Consider the following 27850-nt stretch of genomic DNA (forward strand, 5'->3'; position numbering starts at 1 on the left):
AGAGCTCCTGAACATCGGATTACGTTGTCAGGTTGCAGTTACGAGCGACTTCCTGCGGAATCATAACATCCCGCTTGACATAGCGAGGTCACCGGAGTCGCCTTGGATTGTTGATGGCCCAAGCAAGCGGCGAAGGCGGCGCAGGGAGCGCAAGCAGAAGCGGGGTTGCCGAGCGGGTCTTCTAGCCCGGCTACGGAAACAGCCACTCAAACCTCCGTTACCCAGCATCTTCCTGACTAACGCAAGATCCATCGTTCACAAAATCGACGAATTGGAATTACATCTAGTAGCCAACAGCTTTGTTCGCGATTGCTGTGTCATGATCATCACGGAGACCTGGCTACATCAGCTGATCCCGGATGCGTCAGTTCTACTAGCGGGATGCACTATCCACCGCTCCGACAGGAACAAGGACTCCGGTAAGAGCAGAGGAGGGGGAGTGTGTGTTTACGTTCACAATGATTGGTGCGCAAGCAGTAAGAGCACGGACACTCACTGCTCCCCGGACATAGAAGCAATGACAGTAGTTTGCAGACCCTTCTATCTGCCCAGAGAGCTGACAGTGGTAATTATCACTGCTGTTTATATTCCACCAGATGCAAATGTTAGCATAGCTCTTACCTACCTACATGATAGTGTCAATAAACAGCAGCAAGCTCATCCAGATGGTGTACACATCATCTCACCACGGTTCGTGCTATGAGATGCAAACCCCGGCCTCTGCGGTTGAAAGTGCAAGAATCACCCTCAAGACTACCTGAGATACTTCTAAATAAAGGAAAATGTTCAATAAGTACCACGGTATTCAGCGTTTTAATTCATCAAAACCTATTCATCTATAGAATGAAACCAGTTTATGTATGTACTATCACACTTTATATTTGTTTCAGATAATCTTCCTCTTTTTTTCCCCTTATGTTCGTTATCAGAAAATAAATCCTCGAAACTTATACCCGTTTGAAGACTTATATATTTATTTCATTCACTACTCTCAGACAGAAGATATCCTTCACAAGTTATTATATTCAGTTTTATGCAACTTATTTTTGTAAACCACCCTTCCTAAAAAAATAGAACAGATATACTATTTTCGGAATTTAAATGCCCGCGTTAAACCTGGGAAAGTATTAAAACCTATTATTTTTTTTTTAAAGATTTGGTGTATGAGATTATGTATTGTAGTGTTGTCAGCAAATGTAGGCTGTGCACGGGTTATACCAAATTTACGCTGTGTCCTCAAAGGGGCGACTCTCGTTCTGTTGGGAAAAAACCCTATCTAGGTCCGTGGTATTCTCAACATAAACTAATGTGACAGAGACGTGCGGAACGTTTTACTGGTTTTTATTCAAATTAAATGATATTACTAAATCATATAACAGAAAGACAGAAATTAGTTTATATGCCTACATATAAAGTTTTTTCTATTCCCCATTATAGATGTTTACTTGGTCAATTTCCTAAATTTGTTGTAAAAATCAGAGGTATGTGCATGCTCTCCGATTTAGTCTTACGCTTTACCCCAATATGAATTCCCCAATTTGTTTTCAAGCTTAAGATGAACTGAGGTATGTGCATGCTCTCCGATTGAATCTTACGCCTATCCCTGATCTAAATTCCCCGAAATCTTAAAAATGGTGAGGACTTAAGAGATATTGCCAAACAGAAGGAGTCATTTTAGACCACCAATATTCCGTTAATTCTATTCACCATTCTATGAGATTTCCTATTCTTTCATTCCCCCTCTAAAGTTTTCAATTTTACCAAGTCATCTGTGTTTAGATAGAAAGAGAGGGAGATGTGCTTATTGCATTCCGCCTGTGTGTCACCGAGTTGTGTACCCAACTCTCGTCTCTCTCCTCGGTCCCTTCTTTTTAATCAAAGGGAGGTGTCTCTATCCAGAGAAAACTCATGGGAGGAGCCTACCAAGAGAAACACATGAAAATCTCCCTTTATCGCCCTCTCTGTTCCCCTACGTGAATACACCCTGTCACTATCTTAACTTACAAAAAATAACCAACACTTCCTTTGTTTTTTCACAATAAACCCACATTTTCTCAACCCACCCGGAAACCAATCTTACTCAATCCGGACTTCAAAATAAAACAGTTTAACACATAAAATGTACGAACGAAACAGTTTTATCACATCTAATAGCCACAATACATAACACAAGTCAGAGTAAAGGTGTAACACAAAATGTATTGACAACTTATACTTCAGGCTTTAAAAAAACACCAAACTATTTGGGGTCAAAATGACCCCTGAGGACCAAGGGTGTAAGGCAGTCGGGAGTGCATTGAGAGGGTTAAGCTACTGCTCCCTAAATCCATTAAGACAAATACTGATCATTATAACCTACATGAAGCTACGATGTATTGCAGGGCTCGTTTTAGCTCAGTTGCAGTCCCCCCGCCGGTTAAAAACAGCAACGCAAACGCAAATGATGTACGTGTTGATTTACATACAGAGTGGGGAAGTGGAATCAGATCACAAGTGGACGCCCATACACTAGCTGGCTTTAAGGGTCCTGTGTTCTGACCCCCACACTGTGTTTTAATCTAACTGGTTCTATCTGTCATTTGAATGTTAACTATTGAATATGAATTATATGTTGTATTTCATCAGAGTTACTTTCAAGTGTTTAGAAAAAAGTTTTGCTTAATCAACCAAACCCCATGATTCTGTTACTAGTCCTACATTAGTTTGGGAATATTTGGTTTTCAAGCTAGCTGTCAGGATTCTAACTGTTACAATTTGTGTTGTTATGGTAGTTTCAGAGTGGAAAAAGTAAGTGGATCAGTGGATTTACCCCATTGATTTCTCTGGTCTGTCTCAGTTTACCCCACAGCTGGGGTCAATGAATTGAGGGCCTGCACTTAATTATCAAACAAGTGTGTCATAAGAGCTTGTATTGAAAGTCAAATACAATCTAAAAAGGTAACCATTGAGGTGTAGCTAAACTCACTGTACTCTAATGAGTCAAAACTATATCCCCATTCCACTTTTCTTCCATATAACTTTGTCCCAAATGGCTATTTGTGATATTGAGCTATATAAAACTAATTGAATTGATTTGATTTATGGAGGCTAAGACCAACCCACTTAATCTGTAAAGGTGAAGAGGTACAAGGTAGCGAATGATCAGACAGCTAAATGTTAAACTGAAAATATGAGTTTGTTTGTAATGTGTTCTTCCTGTCGATTAGATGTGGGAACCAGACCGAAGGGAGAGAAGATTCCGCACGAACAGCAGATTAAGTTCTTTGGGAAGGTCAGAACTGTTAATTGTATTTGGATATGTTCACACAATGTTTTTTGTATTAAGTTTGAGAAAAATATGTCCTTATAAATACTGAAACCATATTACACCATAGGCTATTACTCCCAAGTCAGTCAATAATTCTAAATATTTGCTCTTAACTCACGAATAATGATACTGATAATCAGTGGCGGTTGGTGAATTTTCTTTTAGGTGGGGCTGAAATTTTATAAACCAAACCCATGTAGGGGGGTCGGTGGGGATCCTCCCCCAGAAGATTTTTTTGTGATTTTCGCATACAAATGAAGCATTCTGGTGCATTCTGACAAAATAATAAAGACAAAATAGAACATTTCCTTACAAAGACAAATGGGGCAGGGGAACTAGGTTTTAACTTAATTTATCTGCCTTGTAGAAATCAGCAAGATTAAAAGTGCAAATACATCAATAACTATTGAGAATTATACACAAGTTAACATTCTCTCTCTCTCTGGCGTTAATCGGTATCACACCCAGAAGTACAAGCCTTCAAAGACTGAATAAGAGATAATAAAAGTTGAAATAAATCATCAGCAAGTGCTGGGAAACAAGTGATTATGATCACTGATAAAATTAATACATAAACACAAATTGTGACCATATGTCTTGTGTGCGTCACACCACCATAGGTTTGCAGAGAATTATATATACAATATGCACACTAAAGGCATGATGAAAACATAGGTTTGCAGAGAACTATATACAATATGCACACTAAAGGCATGATGCCAACATAGGCAATAGGTGAGGTTCTAGTGTTATGAACATGTCAATCGCATAAACAAGCAACGTGATAATGGTAAGTCTAGCAGTAATCATACATGCTCAAAGTTTAAAAAAGCACTGCATAATATTTGGAATTGCACTACTCGTAGACTGTAGAAGAGGGGGGGAAAGCTGCTACTACAACTGCTAATAGGGATGCTAACGGACCCCGAGCAGAGAGGTGTGTATCTCCTGCTCTGACCGCAGCTGGGAGGGACTGCTGAGCGAGGACCGGGCCGCCTGTCAGTGCTCTGTTACGGGAGAGGGGCCGGGGAGTCTCCCGCTGCTCGTTGAGAAGAGTTAAAAGTGATACTTGCCTTGGCGAAAAAGTCACCAATAACACCAGAAAAAAAGCTAGAGTTGTCGCTTGTCGCTGTTTTGAAAAAAAAGTCGCCAGGGGGGTTGAAAAGTCGCTAAATATAGCGACAACATCGCTAAGTTGGCAACACTGCACTCCGCGAGCAACCGTTAGTAGTAGATCCGAACGTTGTTGTTATTGTTGCCAGGTAACCAGTTACTGGGCGCCAATGCCCAGCGCCCCAAACCCTCCATTGAAACTGAATGGGAATAGAAATTAATAGGGCCACTCTGAGTGAACGAGGGTTTGAGGCGCCGTGAACTGGCGCCCGTAGAAGCTAAATGAGTCAGTTTAGAGCTTGAATTTCGTCATGAAATGTAAATACAGTGCCAGAATATAAATTCAGTGTGCATTCTTAAGTAAAATTAAATAGTTTAGTTGCCTCAAATTAACACACACAAAAAAAACGATAATTTTTTTTTTTTTGGGGGAGGGGGGAGGGCGGTGCCCTAGCGCCCTCTATGGGCCAGCCGCGGCTGCTGATAATATATAAGTTTGGTCTGCACTCTGCATGCATTAAAAGTTTTTAAATTAAGTTTGGGTATGGCTGCTGTATATGTGTGCATGCTAACCTTGCTGAAATTGGTCTAAAATGCCATTTATATTAAAATAATTTAAAATTCCAGTTGTGTGAACAACGTTGGAGCCCTCTGAATGGTTGTAAACTAAACGGGATTATTTGGTAAAATACTTGGGGCCACCCTTGGACTCCACAAGTGGGGGAAGTAAACATCGAGCTGCCCTTGAGCAAGGTCCCCTTAACCCCCAACTGCTCTTGTGGAGCTACTCAGTGACCTACAAGTTTTTCACTAAAAATGACCCCAAAAACAAAGTTTTTGAAATATATATTATTTTCCTACAACTTAATTTTTGAAATTTTAAGTGTGAATTTAATGTAGACAGGTAATTACACTGAGCACAAATGTCATTTAACCCCCAGGTCGTCTTGCCATTGGTGGATCAGTACTTTAAATACCATAGGCTATACTTCCTGTCCACAGCCATCCATCCAATCAGCAGTGGTGGCCATGCCTCCAACAAGGAGAAGGAGATGGTGACCAGGTGAGTGTGACAAATGATACGAGGATAGACCGATAGAAAGCCCTAAGAATCGGGGAGGAGTTCGGGGTGGAGCTTAGTCTGAATCTTGTGTTTACAAAGCTAAACCAACAAATGTTACTGTGTAAAATACAGCTAGTGGTAGTATTTAATTAATTTTCTCATTAAAATGTTGCATAATTTGCCTTTAGAGTCTTTATTTCATTTTTACAACATGAGTTTTTTTACAGAACAGATTTTATAAATTCGGAAAATACTATATAGGGGAGAGTGGGGTAAAGTGAGACAAGTTTTACATTTGCTCCCCTCTAAGCGAACTAAAATGATTAATCAGTCAAATGCACACATTTCCCATGTCATGTTTCCTAGCAATGGTAATTATCAGAATTTATTCAGGACGAATGGCAGTGAAAATATGATTGTTTTTAAAAAAGTTGTCTTGTGTCTCACTTTACCCCAGCTTAGGGGTAAACTTAGACAGACCAGAGAAATCAATGGGGTAAACGGATCAGTTTACTTTTTCTAATCGGAAACTACCATAACAACACATGTTGTAACAGTTATAATCCTGAAAAATAGCTTGAAAACCACTTAATCCAGAACTAATGTCGGACTAGTAAAAGAATCATGGGGTTCGGTCAATTAAGCAAATTATTTCCCTAAACACTTGAAAGTAACTGTGATCAAATACAACATATAATTCATAATGTTTTAATTAACAGTCAAATGACAGATTTTTTTTTTTTTAACCTTTATTTATACAGGTATATCCCATTGGGTCCGAAGACTCTTTTGCAAGGGAGACCTGTTCCCATTTACACGTTACCATTCACACACACATTCATACACCGATAGCAGGCTAATTATCGACATTCACACGAGGCAAGGTGGGTGAAGTGTCTTGCCCAAGGACACAACAACTATGACACAGGTGGCAGGGCGAGGATCGAACCTCCAACCCTTTGATCATCAGCCGACCCGCTCTACCAATTGAGCCACAGTCGCCCCTAGATAGAACCAGTTAGATTAAAACACAGTCTGGGGGTCAGAACACAGGACCCTTACCCTGCGTTCCAATACCAATATTATATACTATTTAGTATGGTAGAAAAAATATTTAGGATGTCCTGATTCTTCTGGCCAGATTTAGGATGGTTAGAAATACCTGGATGTCTTCTACATCCGGCCAAGATACTGGTACTTTTACATGCAACAAAAATATTTTTGTGAAAAAAACATGCTTACAATGAGGTCTCCTTCATGACCAAAAATGTGTTCCGTTGCATTGGCCGATGTCTCACATTACCCTGTTCTCCCCTATACTAAGGCATATTTTTAGGAATAAAATTTATCATAAATCAGACAATTAAAAACACTTGAAAATCCTTCTGTGATAACCTTCAGAATAGTGATACAAATAATTATGGAAAGTTTTATTGATGTTATGCTTTAGTTGAGATTCTTGGTTCCTAGTCTCGAAAAAAAACTGATGTTGAAATAATGGCCGTTAAAGATGGCTGTATTGGAGAATACAAACAAGCAAACAAACAAGGTTTGGACAAATGAACACCTAAATGTACATTTTGGACATTTGATTTATACTAGTATGAAAGAAGACATGTTACTGAGGCAAAATAGACAAAAACAACTAAATTCGATAAACAATGTTTTTGCCTGCAGTGTCTCACCTTAAATGCTGAATAACACCTCAACTGTTTGGAGATCACTATTTTTATGGACTATATATGAACTGTTTAATAATAATAATAATAATAATAATAATAATAATAATTGATAGGTTTTATATAGCGCTTTATTGCCTAGGCACTCAAAGACGCTTTACAGGGTTCCTGGTTCAATTCGTTCACGCACAGTCATACCGGTCTCAAGTTAATGTCTCAAGTGCTCGAAATCAGGCTGTGCCTTATATTTCTCTGTGTCTTGTTTTCTTTCTCTGGTTCTCTCATTTGATTTTTCACACTTCTCTTTTATCTCTTTCTCTGCCTCCCTCTCTTCCTTTCTTGACTCTTTTCAGTCTTTTCTGCAAACTGGGAGTTCTTGTCAGACATAGGATATCCTTATTTGGTAAGGACATTTATGCCATTTCTCTTTTTCTGCTTTTCTCTAAATTCAGTATGATTGTTTTCATGCCAACGCACGAGTAGTGTCTATACCACAGATGTTTTAGCCTGGCACCGCCCGCCTACCTACTTCCGCTCAATTTTAATTTCTCTTCAGTAGTCAGTCTAGGTCCACGGTATATTTGCGGGTTTTCTCTTTTACCGGTACAATCAGCGAACAGAAGGAGTGGCTGAGAACAATGATGTTGAGGTTGTGCGCCAGTTTCAGTTGTAGTCATAAGCATGACGTCACGACCAAACGTTATGCGTTATGATCCAATAGTTTTAAACTTCAGACACCCGCCTTCAAGTGAGTATACATTTGTCACTTGAGGGATACCAGATCTTCTGTACAAATTAAATGAAGTAAGATGGTCTGGTAGGACCAGGCTACATATGTGTCCCTGAGAGAAAATGTAGGATGAATAGGGTAGTTTATTTTGTTCATGAGTCCTTGCACTTGATGCACACAAAGCGTTTGATCATGTGAAGTTGAGGTACATGCTGTTAACCATAGAAGAGTTCGGCCTGGGCAAAGATGTCAGTGCATGGTTAAAGAGGACCTATGATACTTTTCGACTTTTATGACCTATAAACGTTGTTATAATGATTTATAGTCATGTTTAACCATACTAGAGTATCAAATAATTACGTACATGCATTTCGACGTATTCCCTGCTGACCATCTGGGGTGGCTATGCAGAGCACTAAAAACTATGGCAGCCGGTCAAGCCGAACTTGTTCAAATTTCCGGTATGTGTGAGTCACGCTGGGATCGTTTCTGCCGCTCAGGCAAGCTCCAGCTGCATGCCCCCACCTTCCTGGACATTTTCTGAAATTTCCCGCTACTGGAAGGAAGGTAACCAATCACAACGGAGTGGGGTTTGCATCAGGGGGGGGAGGGGCGGAGAAGCTCAAAGCAGTGTGTAGAGAGCAGAGAGAGACTGCTGTGCTCGCTAGGAAGAGTGTCCCGAAAATCTACATAGTTTTTTGTGATGTGATTCGTGTCAGGTTGCTCTATAGCAGTTTTTAACAAGAAATTAAGACCAGAAAAGTAGTATAATAGGATATCAGGAGATGCTCTATGCCGATCCAAGTGCATCCGTTCTTACCAACTTGGAGAGATCTCCCCCTTTTAGTTTACATTGTGGTGTCCGGCAAGGCTGCACCCTGATCCCACAGCTGTTAGACCTATGCATAGAACCCCTGGCTATTGGAATCAGAATCAACCGCAAAATTACTTCCATACACCTCGGTGGGATGGATCACCACATAGCCCTGTATGCTGACGATATAATCTTTTTTTTAAAGTGTGAATTTATGGCTTCTCAGTAATCTTCCGGTTTAAGTTACTTAACACATAAAGTACCTAGAAGCCACTATTCTCAAACAATCAAACCTGATTTACAAATTGAACTACAGTGCTATGACTGATAAACTTAAACATGATATTTAATTTTTGCGGACACTTCCTCTAGCCATGATTAGTCGAATGAATGCAATCAAAATGGTGACTTCGCCTAGGTTTTTGTATTTATTTCAAAGTATACCAATTGTTCTGCCAAAAGCTGTTACATAAAGATTGGATTCAATTATTGTTCCTTTTGTCTGAGGATACAAAGCACAAAGTATAGGTAAAAAAAACATGTTTGCAGACTTAAAGATTTAGGAGGGCTGGCCCTACCGGTCTTCCAGCTCTAATTTAGGCAGGCTCCAGAACATTTTTCATTTTTATCTGCATTTATTTTAGTTACAGCTTACTTTGGGGTTACCCCTTTGAAACAAAATACTTTTGTTGCATCACCGGTCCTCAAATATGTTGGGGAAGTCAAAGAAGATCAGAGTTAGGGTTAGGGAGTGCAGTGTGGGATTAGGAAAAAAAACACCTTGGCACAGAAAGCACATAGAAAAACATCACAGACAGAAAACTTGAGGACTTGCACATTGGGGATGGGGGAAGGGTCAAAGGGAGGGGAAGTGTCACAGCTCAGACACTGGGGGGAGCACGCAGCCAACAGGCTCACGCAGCCCATCGCAGTATACCGCACCGTAATGAGGAGGGAGAGGGGGGGAGTCCAGAAGGCGTTGAGTCCAGAAGGCGTTGAGTCCAGGGGTGTATGTGTGTGTGTGTGTAAGGCCGTGGATTTAATCAACGCTCAGACTCAACAAGTGTCTCTGCCGCCTGGTGCTGTTGACGGCCATGGAGACGACCTTGAAGATTCTGAACCAGAGACCAAGTTCACAGGAGAGGAGGTGTGGGGGAGGGTGGGGAGCAGAGTGTCTGTTTGCATAACATCCAAGGCCGATGTGGGGAAGCCGAATGAAGATAGCGAATATGTTGGCCGGTGCTGGAATGTACTGCCTACAATTTAAGTCACTGGTAATAATCCAAAATAGCTGATTCCTGTGGCCTCTTTACCCGTCACGGGTTGTCCAACCGCTCCAAGATGGAATCCTTTTTGCGAATAAGTCCAGGAATCGCTTCCAGATTGCTGGCAGCCCGGCACAGTCCCTCTATCATTACGGGCAGCTTTCCAATAGCCGAATATGCTGCCATCACCTTCCTAGCTTTGCGGTAGAACAGGAGGCAGCCAACTCCAAACAGCAGGAAGCATACCATAATCCCAATAATGTAAACATCTTCCACGTCCTCGATGGAAAGTATGGAGAGACACACAGTGTTCCACTTCCCCCACGGGTCCAGCGTGTATCCCCCTGCAAACGTTCCGTCAGGCCAAGCGGGTTCCCCTTTGCCCAGTTTTCTTGATTTTAGGTTTCAGAGAGAAATGCAGAGAGAGGCTCTGATAGATTTAGACAAAGACAGCACAAGACAAAGGCAGAAGCAGGAGAGATAAGGGTCAGGAGGGAACATAAAAGCGACCGCCTTCGTTGGAGCGCAAAGAAGAAGCTGGGCTATCCGACTATAGTGACAGAGTTGTTGTTCTGGAGAGTAGGGGTGTGCACGTGTACACGTGTAACCGTTAAGTAAATCATAACCGTTTAGGAAAAATCAATAAACGAAAACCGTTTTTTTTTTTTTTTCTTCAAATTTAAAAGTTTTTAAATATGTTCTGGAGACACGCGTTTATTGATTTTACATCACTAATAAACTAATTGGGGAGGATAAAAGCTAGTCTGCCGAGAATCTGTCTGTCCCTCGGCGAGTGTGTGTGAGTGAGTGTGTGTATCAGCGCACACACACACACGGGGAGTCGCTGTGCTGGGGCTCGACTCACAGCCACAGAAGAGTGATGAAAGATAACCTAAAGATTAAAGTTACCCGGTTGACGTGAACTACGCTCGTAAGTAGCCCGAACTTTATAACACCTGTTCAACATGCATTTAACGTGGACATGTAGAAAGCGATAGGCTATATTAATCAGGAAATGAATGAAGTGCGATTATGACGGCGAACGTGTGTGTGTGTGTGTGTGTGTGTGTATCATGGACCTATTATAAGAGGTGAGACGTCACGGTTAACCGTGTACACAAAAAACAATTTGTCGTGTACACGGTTAGGCATTTTTGTAAACGTTCACACCCCTACTGGAGAGCGATTATGCCACTCGGAGTATAATGTGCTCGTTGACGAGGTGGATGATTTGGAGAATCGTTCACAAAGATCCAATCTAAGGGTGGTGGGTATCCAGGAGAAGATGGAAGGATCGGGACCCGGCCAAGTTCATGATGGAGCTCTTTACAGAGATTCTCTGGCCCGAGTTCATCCCCACACCGGCACCGCTGAGGCTGGACCGCGCACACAGGGTGGGGAGAGCGAAAGCCGACGGAGGGGATAACAACAGAGCTCTTATTGTGCTTTTCCACAACTACCAAGATAAAGAGCGTGTCTTTGGGAAGAGAAGGGACAACTTTTGTTTTCGCGGGCACAAGATCTTTTTCTACCCCGACTTCAGTGCATCCCTGGCCCGAAGACGTGCAGCCTACAACTACATCAAAGCCAGACTGTACAGGAAAAATGTACAGTGAAAATTATACGTTTCACTTCATAGGCTACAAGCCACAAAACGTCGCAATGACATTCATATTTTAACAATATGAAATAACACTAATTTGATGCTTTTCTTTTTTTAGATGTATTTATTAATCAAACCATATATTAGATCAAACTGTAGATCAGGCAGAATGTCTGTCCAATGAATGAATGACGTCAGCACATGTGTGGTTTTGCTTCATAATGCTGGTTCACTTGCAAAAAGGGCAATGTGAAAGTAGACCACACCAAACAAGAAAAATATAAATTCTATTTGGTCTGGACCAAAGCAAGTGAACTAGCAGACTTTCCCAGTGTGAATACACCCTTAATCTGACTCTAGGGAAATTATTTGAGTCAATGTTTTAACATCTTGTTGAATCGATATGTATTCATGAAGTAATATAGAACACTGAATCCACCTCTACATGCTCAAACCTACAACCTGCACATTTGGGCAGATAAATTGTTTTTATTGGTATCTATCAGGATTGTTGCTTTCTAGTTTTCTTGGCAGTATAAAATGCTCAGAATGAAAAGGCTTGTAAAACTCATGGATAAGACTTTATTCCTTTTTTTTATCAGACAGTGAGCTGTACTTCTTGACTCACCAAATTCCTTACAGATAGTAACCAGTATGTATGGAGTGTTTTCTGTTGAATATGTTATCCTGTCTCCTCTCCAGGTAACAATGCTACTTCCATAGTCAGCTGTCTGCAGATTCTGGGACAGAGCCTGGATGCCAGGTGAGGAAAGACCTGAACTGTGACATATGTGTTTGCCCCATGTCATTACGCAAGGGACGATAAAACTGTTTGACCAAGCCATTGTAGAATTCCACATAGCTGTTTCATGTAGACCTTTAGGACCCTGAGGCTGTCACCAGTGTAGTTACAGTCAGTGAAGTGCGGCACAAAACCTTGGTCAGCCAATCCAGCTTAGGTGTAGGTATAGGTAATTTTATATCACAGTATAGGTACAGTGGCTTGAAAAAGTATTCATCCCCCTTGAACTTTTCCACGTTGTCACGTTTCAACCACACACGTACATTTATTTTATTGGGATTTCATGTGATAGACCAACATAAAGTGGCGCATAATTGTGAAGTGGAATGAAAATGAAATATGATTTACGATTTTTTTTATAAATAAAAAACTGAAAACTGTGGCGTGCAAAAGTATTCAGCCCCCCTGAGTCAATACGTTGTAGAACCACCTATCGCTGCAAGTCAGCTCCAAGTCTATTTGGGTATGTCTCTACCAGCTTTGTACATCTACAGACTGAAATTTTTGCCCATTCTTCTCTGCAAAATAGCTCGAGCTTCAGATTCAGCGTCAGATTGGATGGAAAGCGTCTGTGAAAAGCAATTTTCAGCAAAAGTCTTTCCAGATATTCTCAATTGTTTTTTTTTATTTATTTAAACCTTTATTTTTCCAGATAAAACATTAAGAACAGTTTCTTATTTACAATATTGATCTGGTCCAAGAGGCCCCACTAGGAGTAAAGGTACAAATAACAAATACACAAGCATGACTCACTTAGACAAATATAAAACGGATGTACAAATGCACAGCCTATGTACAGTAACACAATAGAAAACACAAAAGCACTAAAAACTAGTCGGGACGGGTGTAGAGGTCTGGACAGGGTGTAATAAATAAGAAACAACACAAAAATTAAACGAATGTATGCGTGTGTGTGCGTGCGAGCATGTGTATGCGAGCGGATGCATGTGTCTGGGTGAAAAAAAAAAATTAAGATGTGTCAATGATATATTGTGTGTGAAGGGTGTATGCAAGTGAGAAACAGTGGAATCAACAGGAGCAGGGGGGTCTACTAAAACAATGTTAAGTTTCTGCTTGAAGGCAGACTGTGAAGTAAACGCTGTAAGTTTGAGGGTGTCTTGAATGTTGTTCCAGTCAAAAGCTGCTGCAAAATGAAAGGAGTTTCGGCCGAAGGTAGTCCTGGTGAGTGGGTTAGTGAGTTTGATAAGCTCAGATGATCTTGTGCGGTAAGTGCTTCTGGAGAGATGGAGAAGGGAGGAAAGGTAAGACGGGGTCTTGCCCAGGAGTGTCTTATAAATAAACTGGACCCAATGTCGGAGTCGGCGGGTTTGGAGGAAGGGCTAGTCCACCAGTTTGAAAAGTTCACAGTGGTGTGTATGAAAGGGAGCATTGGTGGCAAAGCGGATAGCTGAATGGTGAAGAACGTCCAGTTTGTGTAGCGCTGTTTTTGAAGCCATTTTATAGATTGTATCACCATAGTCAAGGATGGGCAGGATGGTCATTTTTACAAGTGTAAGTTTAGCAGAGCGTGTGAAGGATGCTTTGTTCCGGAAGAGAAAGGCCAATCTGGCTTTCACTTTAGTCTGAATATTGTTGATATGGACGGAGAATGATAGGGAAGAGTCTAGCCAAAGCCCTAGGTATTTGTAGGACTTGACAAACTCCAGTTCGGAGTTGTCAGCGCAAAGGATCTTGGGTGGGCTGGAAGTGTTGTTTTTCCGATCGAAAAGTATGCATTTGGTCTTTTTAGAGTTGAGCCGTAGATGGAGGTTGTGGAAAGAGTGCTCAATAGAAGTGAGACTGTCCTGAAGAGTGGAGGCTGCGGAGCAGAGAGAAGGGCCAGATGCGTACAGGATAGTGTCATCAGCATAAAGGTGGATGCTGGAGCTGCCTGCAGCCTTGGCCACATCGTTAATATAGATGGAAAAGAGCATAGGCCCCAAGATTGATCCCTGAGGCACCCCTTTAGTAATAACTAGTGGCTCCGACAGAATGTTCTCTGTCTTGACCTGTTGGATTCGGTTAGTCAGGTAGCTGGCAAACCAGTTGCAACAGGTGGGGGATAAACCAATGCTAGAGAGCCTACTCAAAAGGGTCATGTGATCAACTGAATCAAATGCCTTGGCTAGGTCTATAAAGCTGGCAATACAGACCTGCTTGTTGTCCAAGTCAGTAATGATGTCGTCAAGGACCTTAAGTGTGGCTGTGATGCATCCATGGCCAGAACGAAACCCAGATTGAAGATAAGACAAAATGTGATTTGTGGTAAGAAAAAAATCCAGTTGTTTGAGGATCAGCTTCTCTAGTACTTTAGCCAAGCATGGCAAGATGGAAATAGGCCGTTAGCAATTGGGGTCGGCGCTAGAGCCACCCTTAAAGAGGGGAACTATCAAAGCTGAGAAGAAAGAAGGGAATGTGGAGAGATGAATGGACAGGTTGAATAACCTTGTGATTGGGTCAGCAATAAGATGAGTGGCTGCTTTGAGAAACTTTGGGTCCAACCCATCAAAGCCAGCAGACTTATTTGAGTCCAATCGGGAAAGCATCCCGAACCTCAGAAAATGAGAATGGTTTAAAGGAAAATCTAGTGGTGATGGAGGGGGAGGGCAAAGTGAGTGGTGGGTCAGCAGAAGTGAAAGCTAGAGTGGAGTTTACAAAGTATTGATTAAAGAGAGAAACCATGCGACACTTGTCGGTAATGACAACCTTATCAAAAACCATGGATGCAGGTAAGCTTGGAGAAGAGAGTTTGTTTTCCATGGACTTAACTGTGGTCCAAAACGTCCTCGCATCAGTACCACACGTTGTCAGCTTCTCCTTAAAGTAAGAGATTTTGGCTGACCTGATTGTATTTAGATCTGGACTTTGACTGGGCTATTCTAACACATAACTATGCTTTGATCTAAACCATTCCATTGTAAATATGGCTGTATGTTTAGGGTAGTTGTCCTCCTTGAAGGTGAAACTCAAGGCTTAAGCCCTGAATAGAAGCTAGATATGTCAGTGCTCAAGAGAGCTAACCGAGCTTACCCATGTAGTAAACTGCTTAAAACAGGGGTTTTCAAAGCGTGAGAGAGTGAGCCCCCCCTCAGAGAACAAATTTCATCTGAGCCCCCCCCCAAAAAAAAAATCTTAATCCCTGTGTATTGAAAGATCTTTTCATTATTTTACACATTTTAAACATATCTTTGAAACATTCTAAACATCTTTGTGAGTTTTTAAAATATTTTTAAAAACATTTTAACATCTTTATCTAAGTATGTTTTTGTTTTTTAAAATACATTTGAACATCTTAATCCAGTGGTCTAATCCTGCTTCCTGTAAGCATGGATAGTAGTGACTGAGTGTGCAGCGGAGTGGGAAAGATAGGCAGACAGACTTGCCCAAATATTTGATTATTGCTAAATGTCCTTCACACACCCAGTGTTTTTTCGCTATTGCCTCCAATGTCCAGCTGGGTGAAAATAGTAGCCATCCGAGGTCCCGACCCTCCTAGGGGGGTCCGGGGGTATGCCCCCCCGGGAGATTTGTTTTTTACCTTTTTAAAGTGAAATGCATGAATCTGGTAGCCTGGCATTCCCAGACCTGCCACTAGGCGCTGGCAAATTAAATTTGCTGCCCCTGTTGGTCTGGACACGCTCCGTTGAAGCTTTATCAAGAAGACCAGAAATCTGGGCTCACGTTTCAATTGGTTCTATCTAATATGGGCGCGCCAGAGCCCTTTATATGGTACTCTGGGGAGGACGTAACCGGATGACGACAGTGACGTGCATGCGACGTCGAAGCCGTGATAGTAAACATCAAAGATGGCTGCGGATATGTTGTGTGAGTTTGAGACTGCTTTGGCCTCGACCCTTTACGATTTGGAAGACGGCACTCAAATCTTTCATTAGCAAGTAAGTGGAATGTTCTGTTTTGCCGACCGACAACGGCAAACGTTTAATTTAACAGTTTAACAGGGAGAAGGGAATTTCTGTCCAGATGAAGAGCATTTCAGTCAGCCTGTCAATCACTGCGTTACCATGGAGCTCACTGACGCTTATGAAATCACAATAAACAGCCTGTAGATATGAAGTCAAAATACTAAAAACGACTAGACATATTTAATAATGTAATTGTTTCTAATTGATCTAAACCAGGGGTGGCCACTGTTTTTCAGCTTGTGAGCTACTTTTAAAATGACCAAGTCAAAGTGAGCTACCACCTACTATTAGGGGTCAAAAGTCACGGTTCGGTACGTACCTCGGTTTTTAAGTCACGGTTCTGTTCTGTTCTGTACGGTACGGTTCTCAGTTAAGAGGAAACATGTCTGCAGAATTGCAGCCTAAAGGTATTTTCCAGTATAGAAAAGAAAAAACTGCTGCATACAACCAAAGTCTCCAATAAATATCAGCGGAGTGAGAAAGATAGGCAGACAGACTTGCCCAAATTATTGCCTAGTTAAATGTCATTCACACATCCAGTGCCACGCTAGTACCTCCAATGTCCTGCTGGAGGAAAATAGTAGCCAGCAGAGAACCAGACCCTCCTAGAGGGGTCCGGGGGCATGCCCCCCCGGGAGATTTTTTTTCACCTTTTTAAAGTGAAATGCATGAATCTGGTGCACTTTGAGAGGAAAATTAAGAGGCTAAATATACAAATAATTTGGAGACAATGGGTCTGATGAATTAGAAGCAATTGAAGAAAGACACATGGATTTTCCATAAAAATATTAATAAAAAATAAAAAAAAATGCATGCAGGGTCCTCTGGGTTGGGCTTGGTGCTCTTTTTCTTTAACGAGACCTATTTCTCTGTAATATAATAAATGCATTTAAATGCAGTGAGAGGAATGAAGCAGAATAACTCTTGTCCAGCTATGCCGTGATCTTAATATAAAAAACACAAACTCACATATTCATCCGCGCCCCCCCTGCCATAACCCCGCGTTTGAAAATCACTGGCTTAAGCAATTCTAATTTAAAAGAGCAAGAAATATACACAAATGCATAGGTTTATCTTAAAGGCAGACTTATAGAGTCATACAAAAAAAATCCTTCTCAATGATCACTTCTGCCCCACTAGATATATGTGGTGGTCTGTTTGTCTGAACAGTCTTCCTCTCTCTGGCTGTATTTTACATAGTAGAATTTGTCACAGTGTAGAAGCCTCTCCACTTCCTTGACTTGGATTAGCTGTGGTTAGCTCACTGGCTAACAAACTGATATGTACTGTATGTCAAATTAGAAAGTGGTGTCCTCTCTCCCTCCACCGAACGTCGGCGCATGCTCACACGGCTCGTTCGCTTTTTCATAGTTAAAAATAAATATATATTTTTTTTAAATTTTTTTAAGAATGCCACGCGATCGACCCACACTACCCTATCGCGATCGACCTAGTGGCCACCCCTGATCTAAACCATGGAAATTGCAAGAAGGTCTGCTCGATTATGAAAAAATCATAACCATGATTATTTTGAGTAATCACATTGTGTAATCACGATTATTAAAGACAGTTAATTATTGATTTAAGAACATTATGCATTTATTCTACACATTTTTTTCTATTAACACTATGACTTTGGACTTTAAACAAAGGCCTAATTGAACTGAAAACAGGGAGAATAGAAATAGGCTAAATAAGTGAATTTTTTTTAGTAATTGAATAAAATATGTAAAAATAAAAATATCCCGTTGCAAATGGAGTTGATAGGGCACGCATTTTGCTAGTGTTAGGAAAAATATTTCTTGTTCTTTTAACCAGAGTTGAAGAAGGAAAAACAAGTAGAAGATTTATTTCAAAGCTTAAAGGTTTATTATCTTAATCAAGTGAGCAGAAACATGTAGGTCTACATGAAGCTTACTGGTTCTCAAAAGGCGTCCCCAGTAAGACTAAAGTTAAAATGGTGGGACATAGTGTTATATGGAAACAAATACATTATCTCTGATTGGTTGACTATGTGTTAGAGCAGTGGTATTCACTATTTTTTTCAGGAGAGCCGCACTGACAGGACAAAGTCAACAGGAGAGCCATTTTTACCGCAAAGTATCAAAAGCTATACATCCAGTCATACATAAGCATGCCTTATTAATATGTAATTCCTGAACCAGTGTTTCCCACAGAATTTTGTGAAACTGAGGGAACCCAGTCCTTAGGGGGGTCCGGGGGCATGCTCCCCCTGAAGAAAATTTGGTACCATTTAACCCAGAATGCATCAATCTGGTGCACTTTTGGAGGAAAATTAAGAGTTGTGTGACTGTGTAGCCTACTATTATCTGGAATAATTTGGAGACACTGGGTCACATAACATCAAAGCTATTGAAGAATAAATTATTACCCTACTTTTTAGTAAAATATTTGTAAAAAAGAATTATGAATGACATATTCAATCAACAAGGGTGTGTTCATATAATACCCCCCTGAAATAATTTTTTTTTTACCTTTCAAAAGGTAAATGCATCAATCTGGTGCACTATGAGAGGAAAATTAAGAGGCTAATTCAACTGTGTCCTATTTGAGCTGTTTAGCAGCCTATTATTTTTCTGGAATAATTCAGAGACATTGGGAGCCCTGCCTGATCAAAGTGAACATACAATATGCAGTTTAGCCAACACACTTCATTTTCCTCGTTTGTGGAGCTTTGTATCTGTCCAACTGGTGCCCAACTGGTTATGAATAGACATCTATCAATTTTCAGCACATGTTCAATCACTTTCAGTCCTTATAACACCAGTTAATTAACCAGCATGAAATGTTGAAATCGCATCCAAGCTAGCGTTGTTGCGGTACCGTGCGTATGGTTGCCAGGTTGTTAGTGTCCTCCAATTTAAATGTCCAATTTAGCGATAGCAAATTGGACATTGCAAATAATTTAATATACTCCATGTTCGTGAGCATGCTTGTGATAGACGGTATGCATAACATATTTTTATTGACCGTGAGTTCTTTTTTTCCCCCACCGTAGCCCAATCTATCCAAGAGCACATTCTCCCTTGTAATGCATGAACACCGCAAATCTGGCAACCCGGCGGTCAGTCTGCGTAGGGCTGAGCAAGTTTAAATATATTTTCTAGTCTGTATTTCCACCTTGTAATGCCGCTGTTGACTTATTATTTTATTAATTATTTGTAAGAGAGCAGGCACGTTAGTTTAACATTTTTGATGTTATAGATCTGCTTGTTTTTAATGGTTTTATGAAATATCTGTATTAACTGCATGATCATATCACAGTATTTTTTTACTGCCATGCGAGCTGCACAAAGAAGAGCCGCGCAATGAGTAACACTGTGTTAGAGGCTGGCCGTAGATGTTAGGCTTGGCTTCCCGATGACGTCTTCTTCTTGCTGGTCCTCATAAGATACATTTCATGGTTTACACTACACTGCTCATAAGAGAGGTGAAGGGAGGGTGCGGGGTCGTTGCTAGGCCAGTTGTCATGTGGTGACACATCCCACACAAATAGTTCTCCCCTGACCTTGGGCAAAGTATCTACTGAAACTGCCTGCCTCTGTATATACAGTATTTTTATGTGCAATAATATGATGGTGAGCCTGTGCTCAAGAATGTGAAGTTAATAAACATACAAAAGTATACAAAATAAAGTATAAGTGAAAAAAGCACAATATGTCAAATTAAAACTATTCTCACACTAGCAGGAATGTGAGGGCATGATTTATTTATGTCAAGAAGCAGGGTGGATAGGCAGTTGCATTGTACAGTGTTGACAGTTGTGGTGGCAGGAGTCAAGGAGCTTTAAACCTCCTGTATTTTTTATTCATTGATTGCTTGGTCATAGACCACTATGATTCAACTTAAAGTGAATAAACAAATTGGTCTGGATGTTTTGAGGTGCAGACATGGTCACATATGCCTTTTTTCCTCTCTCTCTCTCGCGGTCGCGTATGTCACGTGACTTGCGTGTCCACACGTGACATATCTTGCGCACATTATTTTAGTCTGTTGTGAGTCTGAAGACAACACAATTAGTTTTACCTTTATTCTCGTCCTCTAGAAGTTTTTAAAATCAACCGGCAATGCGCAACCTCTCCCTCCTACTCTCTTGTCCAGCCGAAAGCTAAACTATCAGGTGAGGGAGTTCGGAGCGCACGGCTGAAAGGGTTCGCTGCATTTAAAAGCCTGCATGCGTGCGGAACAATGATAGTTTAATTATGATTATTTTGTATTCATGATTGAGGGAAGCCGTAATAGTAATCGAAAATTAAATTCAAGTTATTGCCCAGCCCCTTAAGAAGGCTGACTTAAATTGGGCTGAATTTGGAGAGGTTTTAAATAGCTATATTTATTCTCAATCTTTATCATTTTGGCGCTCCTGATTTTCCTTTGGCGCTCGATAAATCCGCTTTGGGGGGCGCAGAAAAATTCTCTATGCAGGAAAAACCCTGTGACGGTAGAGAAGCGGAGGGACAGCTGCCTCCCGCGACATGAACTGTTTTTCTCTGCGGTATAAACGATATGGCCAAATCTTTCCCGGTCGACACTTTTATACCGTCCACGGTATGATACCGTCATACCGCCCAGCCCTATTACACATCAAAATTTGACTGGCTGATGACACACGTCAGTTAAAGATATTATCCAATATGAGACGGCAGCTTCAATGAAAGGCTAGCAATACTTCTAGTGCAGGTCCTGCTGCTCCACATAGCTGTGATGCGCTTAGATGACATTCCTGGGAAATCCAGCTCAGCCACGCAAAAAAATAGCCATAATCCAACAATATTTGAATTATTATTGTAACGTACTGACATTTTGTATTGAATTCAGACTAGGGGTGTGAACGTTTACAAAAATGCCTAACAGTGTACACGACAAATTTTTTTTCGTGTACACGGTTAACCGTGACGTCATTGTCCTCGTGCCCCTGCCGTCTTGTAGGCGCGCGCGCACACACACACACACACACATACGCGTTCGTTCGCCTGTAAACACACAATTGACATGAACTACGCTCGTTTACACACCTCTTATAATAGGTCCATGGTACACACACACACACACACACACACACACGTTCGCCGTCATAATCGCGCTTCATTCATTTCCTGATTAATATAGCCTATCGCTTTCTACATGTCCACGTTAAATGCATGTTGAACAGGTGTTATAAAGTTCGGGCTACTTACGAGCGTAGTTCACGTCAACCGGGTAACTTTAATCTTTAGGTTATCTTTCATCACTCGTCCGTGGCTGTGAGTCGAGCCCCAGCACGGCGACTCCCCGTGTGTGTGTGTGCGCCGATACACACACTCACTCACACACACTCGCCGAGGGACAGATTCTCGGCAGACTAGCTTTTATCCTCCCCAATTAGTTTATTAGTGATGTAAAATCAATAAACGCGTGTCTCCAGAACATATTTAAAAACTTTGAAATTTGAAGGAAAAAAAAAAAAAAACGGTTTTTGTTTATTGATTTTTCCTAAACGGTTATGATTTACTAAACGGTTACACGTGTACACGTGCACACCCCTAATTCAGACACATTCAGACACAAATTAATCTAATTTGGAAGAAAAAATATATACATATTATTTAGATTTTGACAGGCCCACAACTTATGTTGCCCTAGTAACGGATTCTGAGTTGCGCTGAACCTGCTTCCTGAAACAGAAAATCCAGAGCTTCCACTATGTCAGTGCAAACATAATCTGAGTTGCTTTAAAACCCTCTTCCTGAAATAGGCCCCAGGTAGGTCTATAAATGTTTTGCTTATAAGCTACTACGAGTAACTTTGTCAGTTGGCGGCCCCTTTGGACAAAAGCGGTAGTATTTTTACGACACCAGCTGTCGTAAAGGTGTTTTCTAGCGCGTGCCGGCCGTGCAAGTGTCAAATGATTAGGACGCAATATAGTGCATGTCCGTGTGTTGAAAGTGTGAGGGCACGGACTCTTTTCGGCTCCGTGAGAGTGGTTAGTGACACTGCATCAACTAATGCCAGTCAGTGCCACACACATCTGATTGCAATGAGTTGATGCAGTGGCACCTCTACTCTCACGGAGCTGAAAGATTCCGTGTCCTCACAGAAAGCGAGAGAGGGCAGTTAGTATGGATCACGATAATGTGTTTATGTTGTTGTAAATAATGACTATTTCAGATGAATAATGGTCATTTGATGATGGTGAAGCAAAGTAAACTTTGTTTTAGTACCGCTCATTCATTTAGGAGTAAACACTGCAGTCTAGTTCACTCCTGTGAAATTGTGTACACGTTGCTTGGCAACACCCTCCACCCGCCCGTCTATCACTCTCCCCTTTAGCTTTTCTTTCTTTCAAAGGTTTTTTTATTAAATGTTAATAATAACAAAATTGTAGCACATAGAGTACACATTTTTTCCCCTTTTTCTCCCGAACATACCCCACCCACATCCCACCCTCACACCCAACAACACACACCGCAAGAAACAAAAACAAACAATCAATCAATATGAAAAAAAAACAAAAAAAAACAAAGAAATAAAATTGAATCAAATAAAAAGGGGGGGGGGGGGGGGGTAGCTACTCTTCAATTAATGTGGTCGGTTTCTTAAAATAGTCTAGGAAGGGGCGCCATATTTTATGAAATTTAGTCTCAGATCCCTGGGTAGTGCAACAAATTTTTTCCAGATTCATACATGACATAATGTCTCTAATCCAATGTGAGTGGGAAGGAGGAGCAGGATCTTTCCACTTGAGAAGGATAGTCCTGCGAGCAAGTAGTGAGGTGAAGGCCAGTACTCTCAGCTTCACTTTGGGTAAGCCCGAATTTGGTGCAATGCCAAAAATTGCAGTGAAAGGGTTTGGCTTAATTTGATGCTGAAGTACTTCAGAAATCGTTTGAAAAACTGATGTCCAGAACTCAGTCAAGGTGGGACACAACCAGTACATGTGAAAGAGTGATGCCGGTGCGCTCTTACAGCTATCACAGGTCGGGTCTACATCGGGGAACATACGAGCTAATTTGGTTTTAGATATGTGGATACGATGTACTACTTTAAATTGCACAAGAGCATGTCGGGCGCACATGGAGATAGAGTGTATCCGATCCAGGACTGAATCCCACATGTGATCTGTGAAGGCAGAACCTAGGTCCTGCTCCCACAGGGTTCTTATAGCTGCTAATGAGGGGCTATGCAACTTCGAAATAAGGTTGAAAAACACAGAAATTGAGCCTTTTAATGTGGGGTTCACAGAAAGAAACAAATCAACATGATTGGCTGGCGGTTTATAAGGGAATTGGGGAATTAACTTCTGCGTAAAATGCCTGATTTGCAGAAATCGGAAAAAATGTGTCTTTTCGATACCAAAATGTTTTGTCAATTGGGAAAAACTAGCAAATAGATCATTAATAAATAAATCACCGATGCATTTTAAGCCTTTTTTATGCCAGATCTTGAATGCACCATCCACCGTCGAGGGAGTAAATAAATGATTAGCTGCAATTGGGCTGAAAAGTGAAAAATTCTGCATTCCAAAATTCTTCCTAAATTGTGTCCAGATTCGAAGGGAGTGCTTAATCACGGGGTTACTGTTGGGAATAGCCGAAGAGAGTGGAAGTGCGGCGCTTAAGAGGGCAGATAGAGACAATGGGCTAACAGCGCTGGACTCCATTGTTACCCATACTGGGGCTGAGTCGTCAAGGTGAAAATGCACCCAATACACTAAAGAACGGATATTAGCAGCCCAGTAATAGTATTGGAAATTAGGGAGGGCCATTCCGCCTGTTTGTTTTGGTCTTTGAAGAAATGCTTTCCGTAACCGAGGGTGTTTACCATTCCAAATATAATTTATCATTAAAGAGTCAAGGGCCTGAAAAAAGGATTTGGGGAGAAAGATGGGGAGACATTGGAATAGATATAGGAACTTTGGGAGTAATGTCATTTTAATTGAATTTATTCTGCCTATGAGAGAGAAAGCCAGAGGAGACCACTTCGATAATATTTGCTTCGCCTGATCCAATAATTTGAGGAAGTTCGATTTAAATAGGTTTTTAAAATTTCTGGTGAAACATACCCCAAGGTAACTCAGATGGTCTGTCACCACTTTGAGTGGGAGAGCTGTGTAATCAAGTTTAAGAGCTTCTTTATTAATCGGAAAGAGTTCGCTCTTGCTCAAGTTAAGTTTATAGCCAGAAAACTGACTAAAGACCTCCAACACAGAAAGTGCCTCCGGTAAAGAGGTGGCTGGCTTGGCGACAAACAAAAGTAAGTCATCGGCGTATAATGATACCTTATGTTCAATTCCTCCTCTCCATATCCCCTGAATCTGTTTGTTACCTCTGATGGCAATCGCAAGTGGTTCGATTGCAATAGCAAAAAGGAGTGGGCTCAAAGGACAACCCTGCCGGGTCCCACGGTGCATATCAAAACTACTTGAGTAACGGCTGTTTGTTAATACTGAGGCAGAAGGGCATGCATATAATAATTTAACCCAAGAAGTGAAAACAGGACCCAAACCGAATTTCTCAAGGGTGAAAAACAAATAATTCCATTCTACTCTATCAAATGCTTTTTCAGCATCCATAGAAGCGAGGCATTCTGATTCAATATTTCTGAGGGAACATAAAATGTTCATTAGCCGGCGGATATTATAAAATGATTGGCGTCCCTTTATAAACCCAGTTTGGTCAGGGGATATGATAGAGGGGAGAACATCCTCCAATCTGTGGGCGAGAATTTTAGCAAGTATCTTCACATCCGTATTCTATAGTGAAATTGGTCGGTATGATGCACAATCTAGAGGATCTATATCCTTTTTTAACAACAGGGAAATACAGGCCTGGTAGAACGAAGGCGGGAGTTTACCTGAGTCAAATGAGTCTGAGAATACTGAACATAAAAAAGGCGATAATTTGGCTGAAAATTTCTTTAAAAAGTCAGATGGAAGTCCGTCTGGACCAGGAGATTTGCCTGATTGCATAGATGTTATTGCTGCAATAATTTCCCTCTGAGTAATAGGTGCCTCAAGGCTATGTCTCAGGTCTTGAGAGTTGGAAGGCATGTTTAGGTTACTGAAAAAGGTTTCCATCACCGCTGCGTCTACTGTACAATCAGAACTATACAAATTTGAATAGAATGTTTTGAACTTTTCGTTTATCAATTTCTGATCTGATGTTGTACACCCACTGTCTTTCCGTATTCCAGGGATGAGTTGCTTCGCTCTAAATCCGCGCAGTTGATTGGCCAGGAGTTTACCAATCTTGTCACCATGCTCGTAAAAAGTACTTCTGCTCCTAAGCAACTGGTCAGCAACCTGACGAGAGGAAAGAAGGTTGAATTCTGTCTGAAGTTTTAAACGTTCTTTGTAAAGTTCAGATGAAGGTGAATTAGCATACTGTCTGTCTATGTTCAGAATCTGATCAGCAATTTCAGTTTGTTTCTTTTTTGTACACTTATTTTTGTATGCTGCAAATGATATAATTTCACCTCTCAAATAGGCTTTCAGGGCTTCCCAAATTGTTGCATTGGACACATCTGGTGTTTTATTTATACTCAAAAAAGTTTTAATATGTGTAGAGATGTGTGAAAGAAAACTCTCATCTGTGAGCAACAATAGATCCAGTCTCCACTGCCTTCTTGTATACTCAACGTCAGGGAAAGCCAGTTGAAGGAGCAGAGGAGCGTGATCAGAGATCACCATACTTTCATAACTGCATGACTTAAGGTCTGACATCAATGAATTATCAACAAAAAAGTAATCAATTCGGGTGTAAGTGTGGTGGACATGTGAAAAGAATGAATATTCTCTTCCTGTGGGGTATAAAAACCTGTATGGATCAGAGAGGCTATAATCAGCAAGAAATTATTTGATATAACCTGCAGATCTGCTAAGAGTGGCAGGTTTGGGGGAAGATCGATCTAAGACTGGATCTAGATAACAATTAAAATCCCCACCAAGAATAAGAGAATGGGAATTGAGATCGGGGAGTTGAGAAAAAAATCTCTTAAAGAATTCTACATCGTCGACATTAGGCGCATAGACGTTGGCCAAGATGACTGACTTATTGTAAAGTTTGCCTGAAACAATAATAAAACGTCCATTTTTGTCTGATATAATGTTTGAGGACTCAAAAGGAATATTACTATCAATAAGGATAGCTGTGCCCCTGGCCTTAGCCCTGAAATTAGAATGAAAAAATTGTCCACGCCAGCATTTACTTAGTCGCCCATGGTCAGAGTCATGCAAGTGGGTTTCTTGAAGGAAAACTATTCCAGCCCTGAGTCGTTTTAGGTGGGTTAAGACCTTACCCCTTTTCACTTGGTGATTAAGCCCCTTGACATTCCAACTAATTAAATTAAGATTTCCCTTCATCTAGCTCAGTTATAGTGAGAGTAAAAAGAGTTGCTCCAATAACAAAAAGAGTAGCAAAATACAGAGGGAAAAAAAAAAAAAAAAACACACAAAAAAAAGGAAAACACAGATAACTGAAAACACAGCAGGTGCTAACCCAACAGCTGAACCCCCAGTTGACACCACCCCATCCCACCCAGAACCCACCCCATATATTGCTCTCAACAGCAAACCCCGAAAGATCCTTACTAGTCTCACAACAAACACTCTAAGCCTTAACTTTCTAGCCTATGCTAGCTTCCCACATAAGTCTTGTACAATTCACCCCATAACAGCTAGTAACACTATGAACAATCCAGCAAACTGTCAAAATGACAACACACTAAACAAACATACCGTGCTCAACCAACAAATTCGAAATACAAAAAAAAAAAAAAAGGAACAAGGCGTGAGTTAGACAATCTGTCCAAATGGCAAAAAAATAAAAAATAAAGAACAGACACGCTTATCTAGCCATTTTAAAATAGAGATACGAATAAATTTAAAAAAAAGCGAGTGAGCTAGACAATACTCAAAATGACAAGCAACAAAAATGTCATGTTCACCCAGCTAATTTACTCATTGAAAGAAAAAAAGGAAAAAAGAAAAATTGCGTATGGTACCTTCAGTCAAAGAGTTTGGCTGGGGATATGAAAAGAGCATTCGTCCACATTGTATACTCACAGCAGGCAATCGTATTTACTACGGACTCACACCCAGTGTAGATAAGTAGTTAGATGCTTCAGAGACGGACTGCAGCCACTTTCTCTCGCCGCTCTGGAGAGTAATGCGAAGCCTCGCTGGGAAGAGGAGAGAGGGACGAAGTCCGCGCTGATAAAGCTCAGCCATGACCCGCTTGTATTCAGCCCGCTGCTTCACGACCTCCGCGCTGTAGTCCTCGTAAAACCGGAGCTTGTGGCCGTGGTACTCCAGCTCGCCCTGTTTACGTGCCTCCTTCATGATCAGGTCTTTAGTCTGGTATCGGTGAAAACGGATAACGACTGATCGCGGCCTCTCATGCGGGCCCGGTTTGGGTGCCAGAGTGCGGTGAGCTCTGTCCAGCTCTGGGGGGGAAGGGAGAACTTGATCACCAAACACCTCGACGAGGAGCCCGGAGAAAAAGGCGGTGGGGCGCGCACCCTCAAGTGATTCTGGTAAGCCCACGATACGTAC

General features: G+C 41.2%; 1 protein-coding gene across 1 annotated transcript in view; it reads left to right on the forward strand.

The window, feature by feature from the left end:
- The window catches only part of ryr2a (ryanodine receptor 2a (cardiac)), a gene marked incomplete at both ends in the record, with an annotated part of 671945 nt that overhangs the window by 333935 nt on the left and 310160 nt on the right, over positions 1-27850 (forward strand). The window contains 4 exons of the mRNA XM_080049015.1: positions 3207-3271; positions 5362-5483; positions 7516-7565; positions 12277-12337. Coding sequence (XP_079905141.1) covers positions 3207-3271; positions 5362-5483; positions 7516-7565; positions 12277-12337 — 298 coding nt within the window. The remainder of the gene's footprint in view (positions 1-3206; positions 3272-5361; positions 5484-7515; positions 7566-12276; positions 12338-27850) is intronic.

Source organism: Ammodytes marinus (assembly GCF_949987685.1).
Source record: "Ammodytes marinus genome assembly, chromosome: 20".
Lineage (NCBI taxonomy): Eukaryota > Metazoa > Chordata > Actinopteri > Uranoscopiformes > Ammodytidae > Ammodytes > Ammodytes marinus.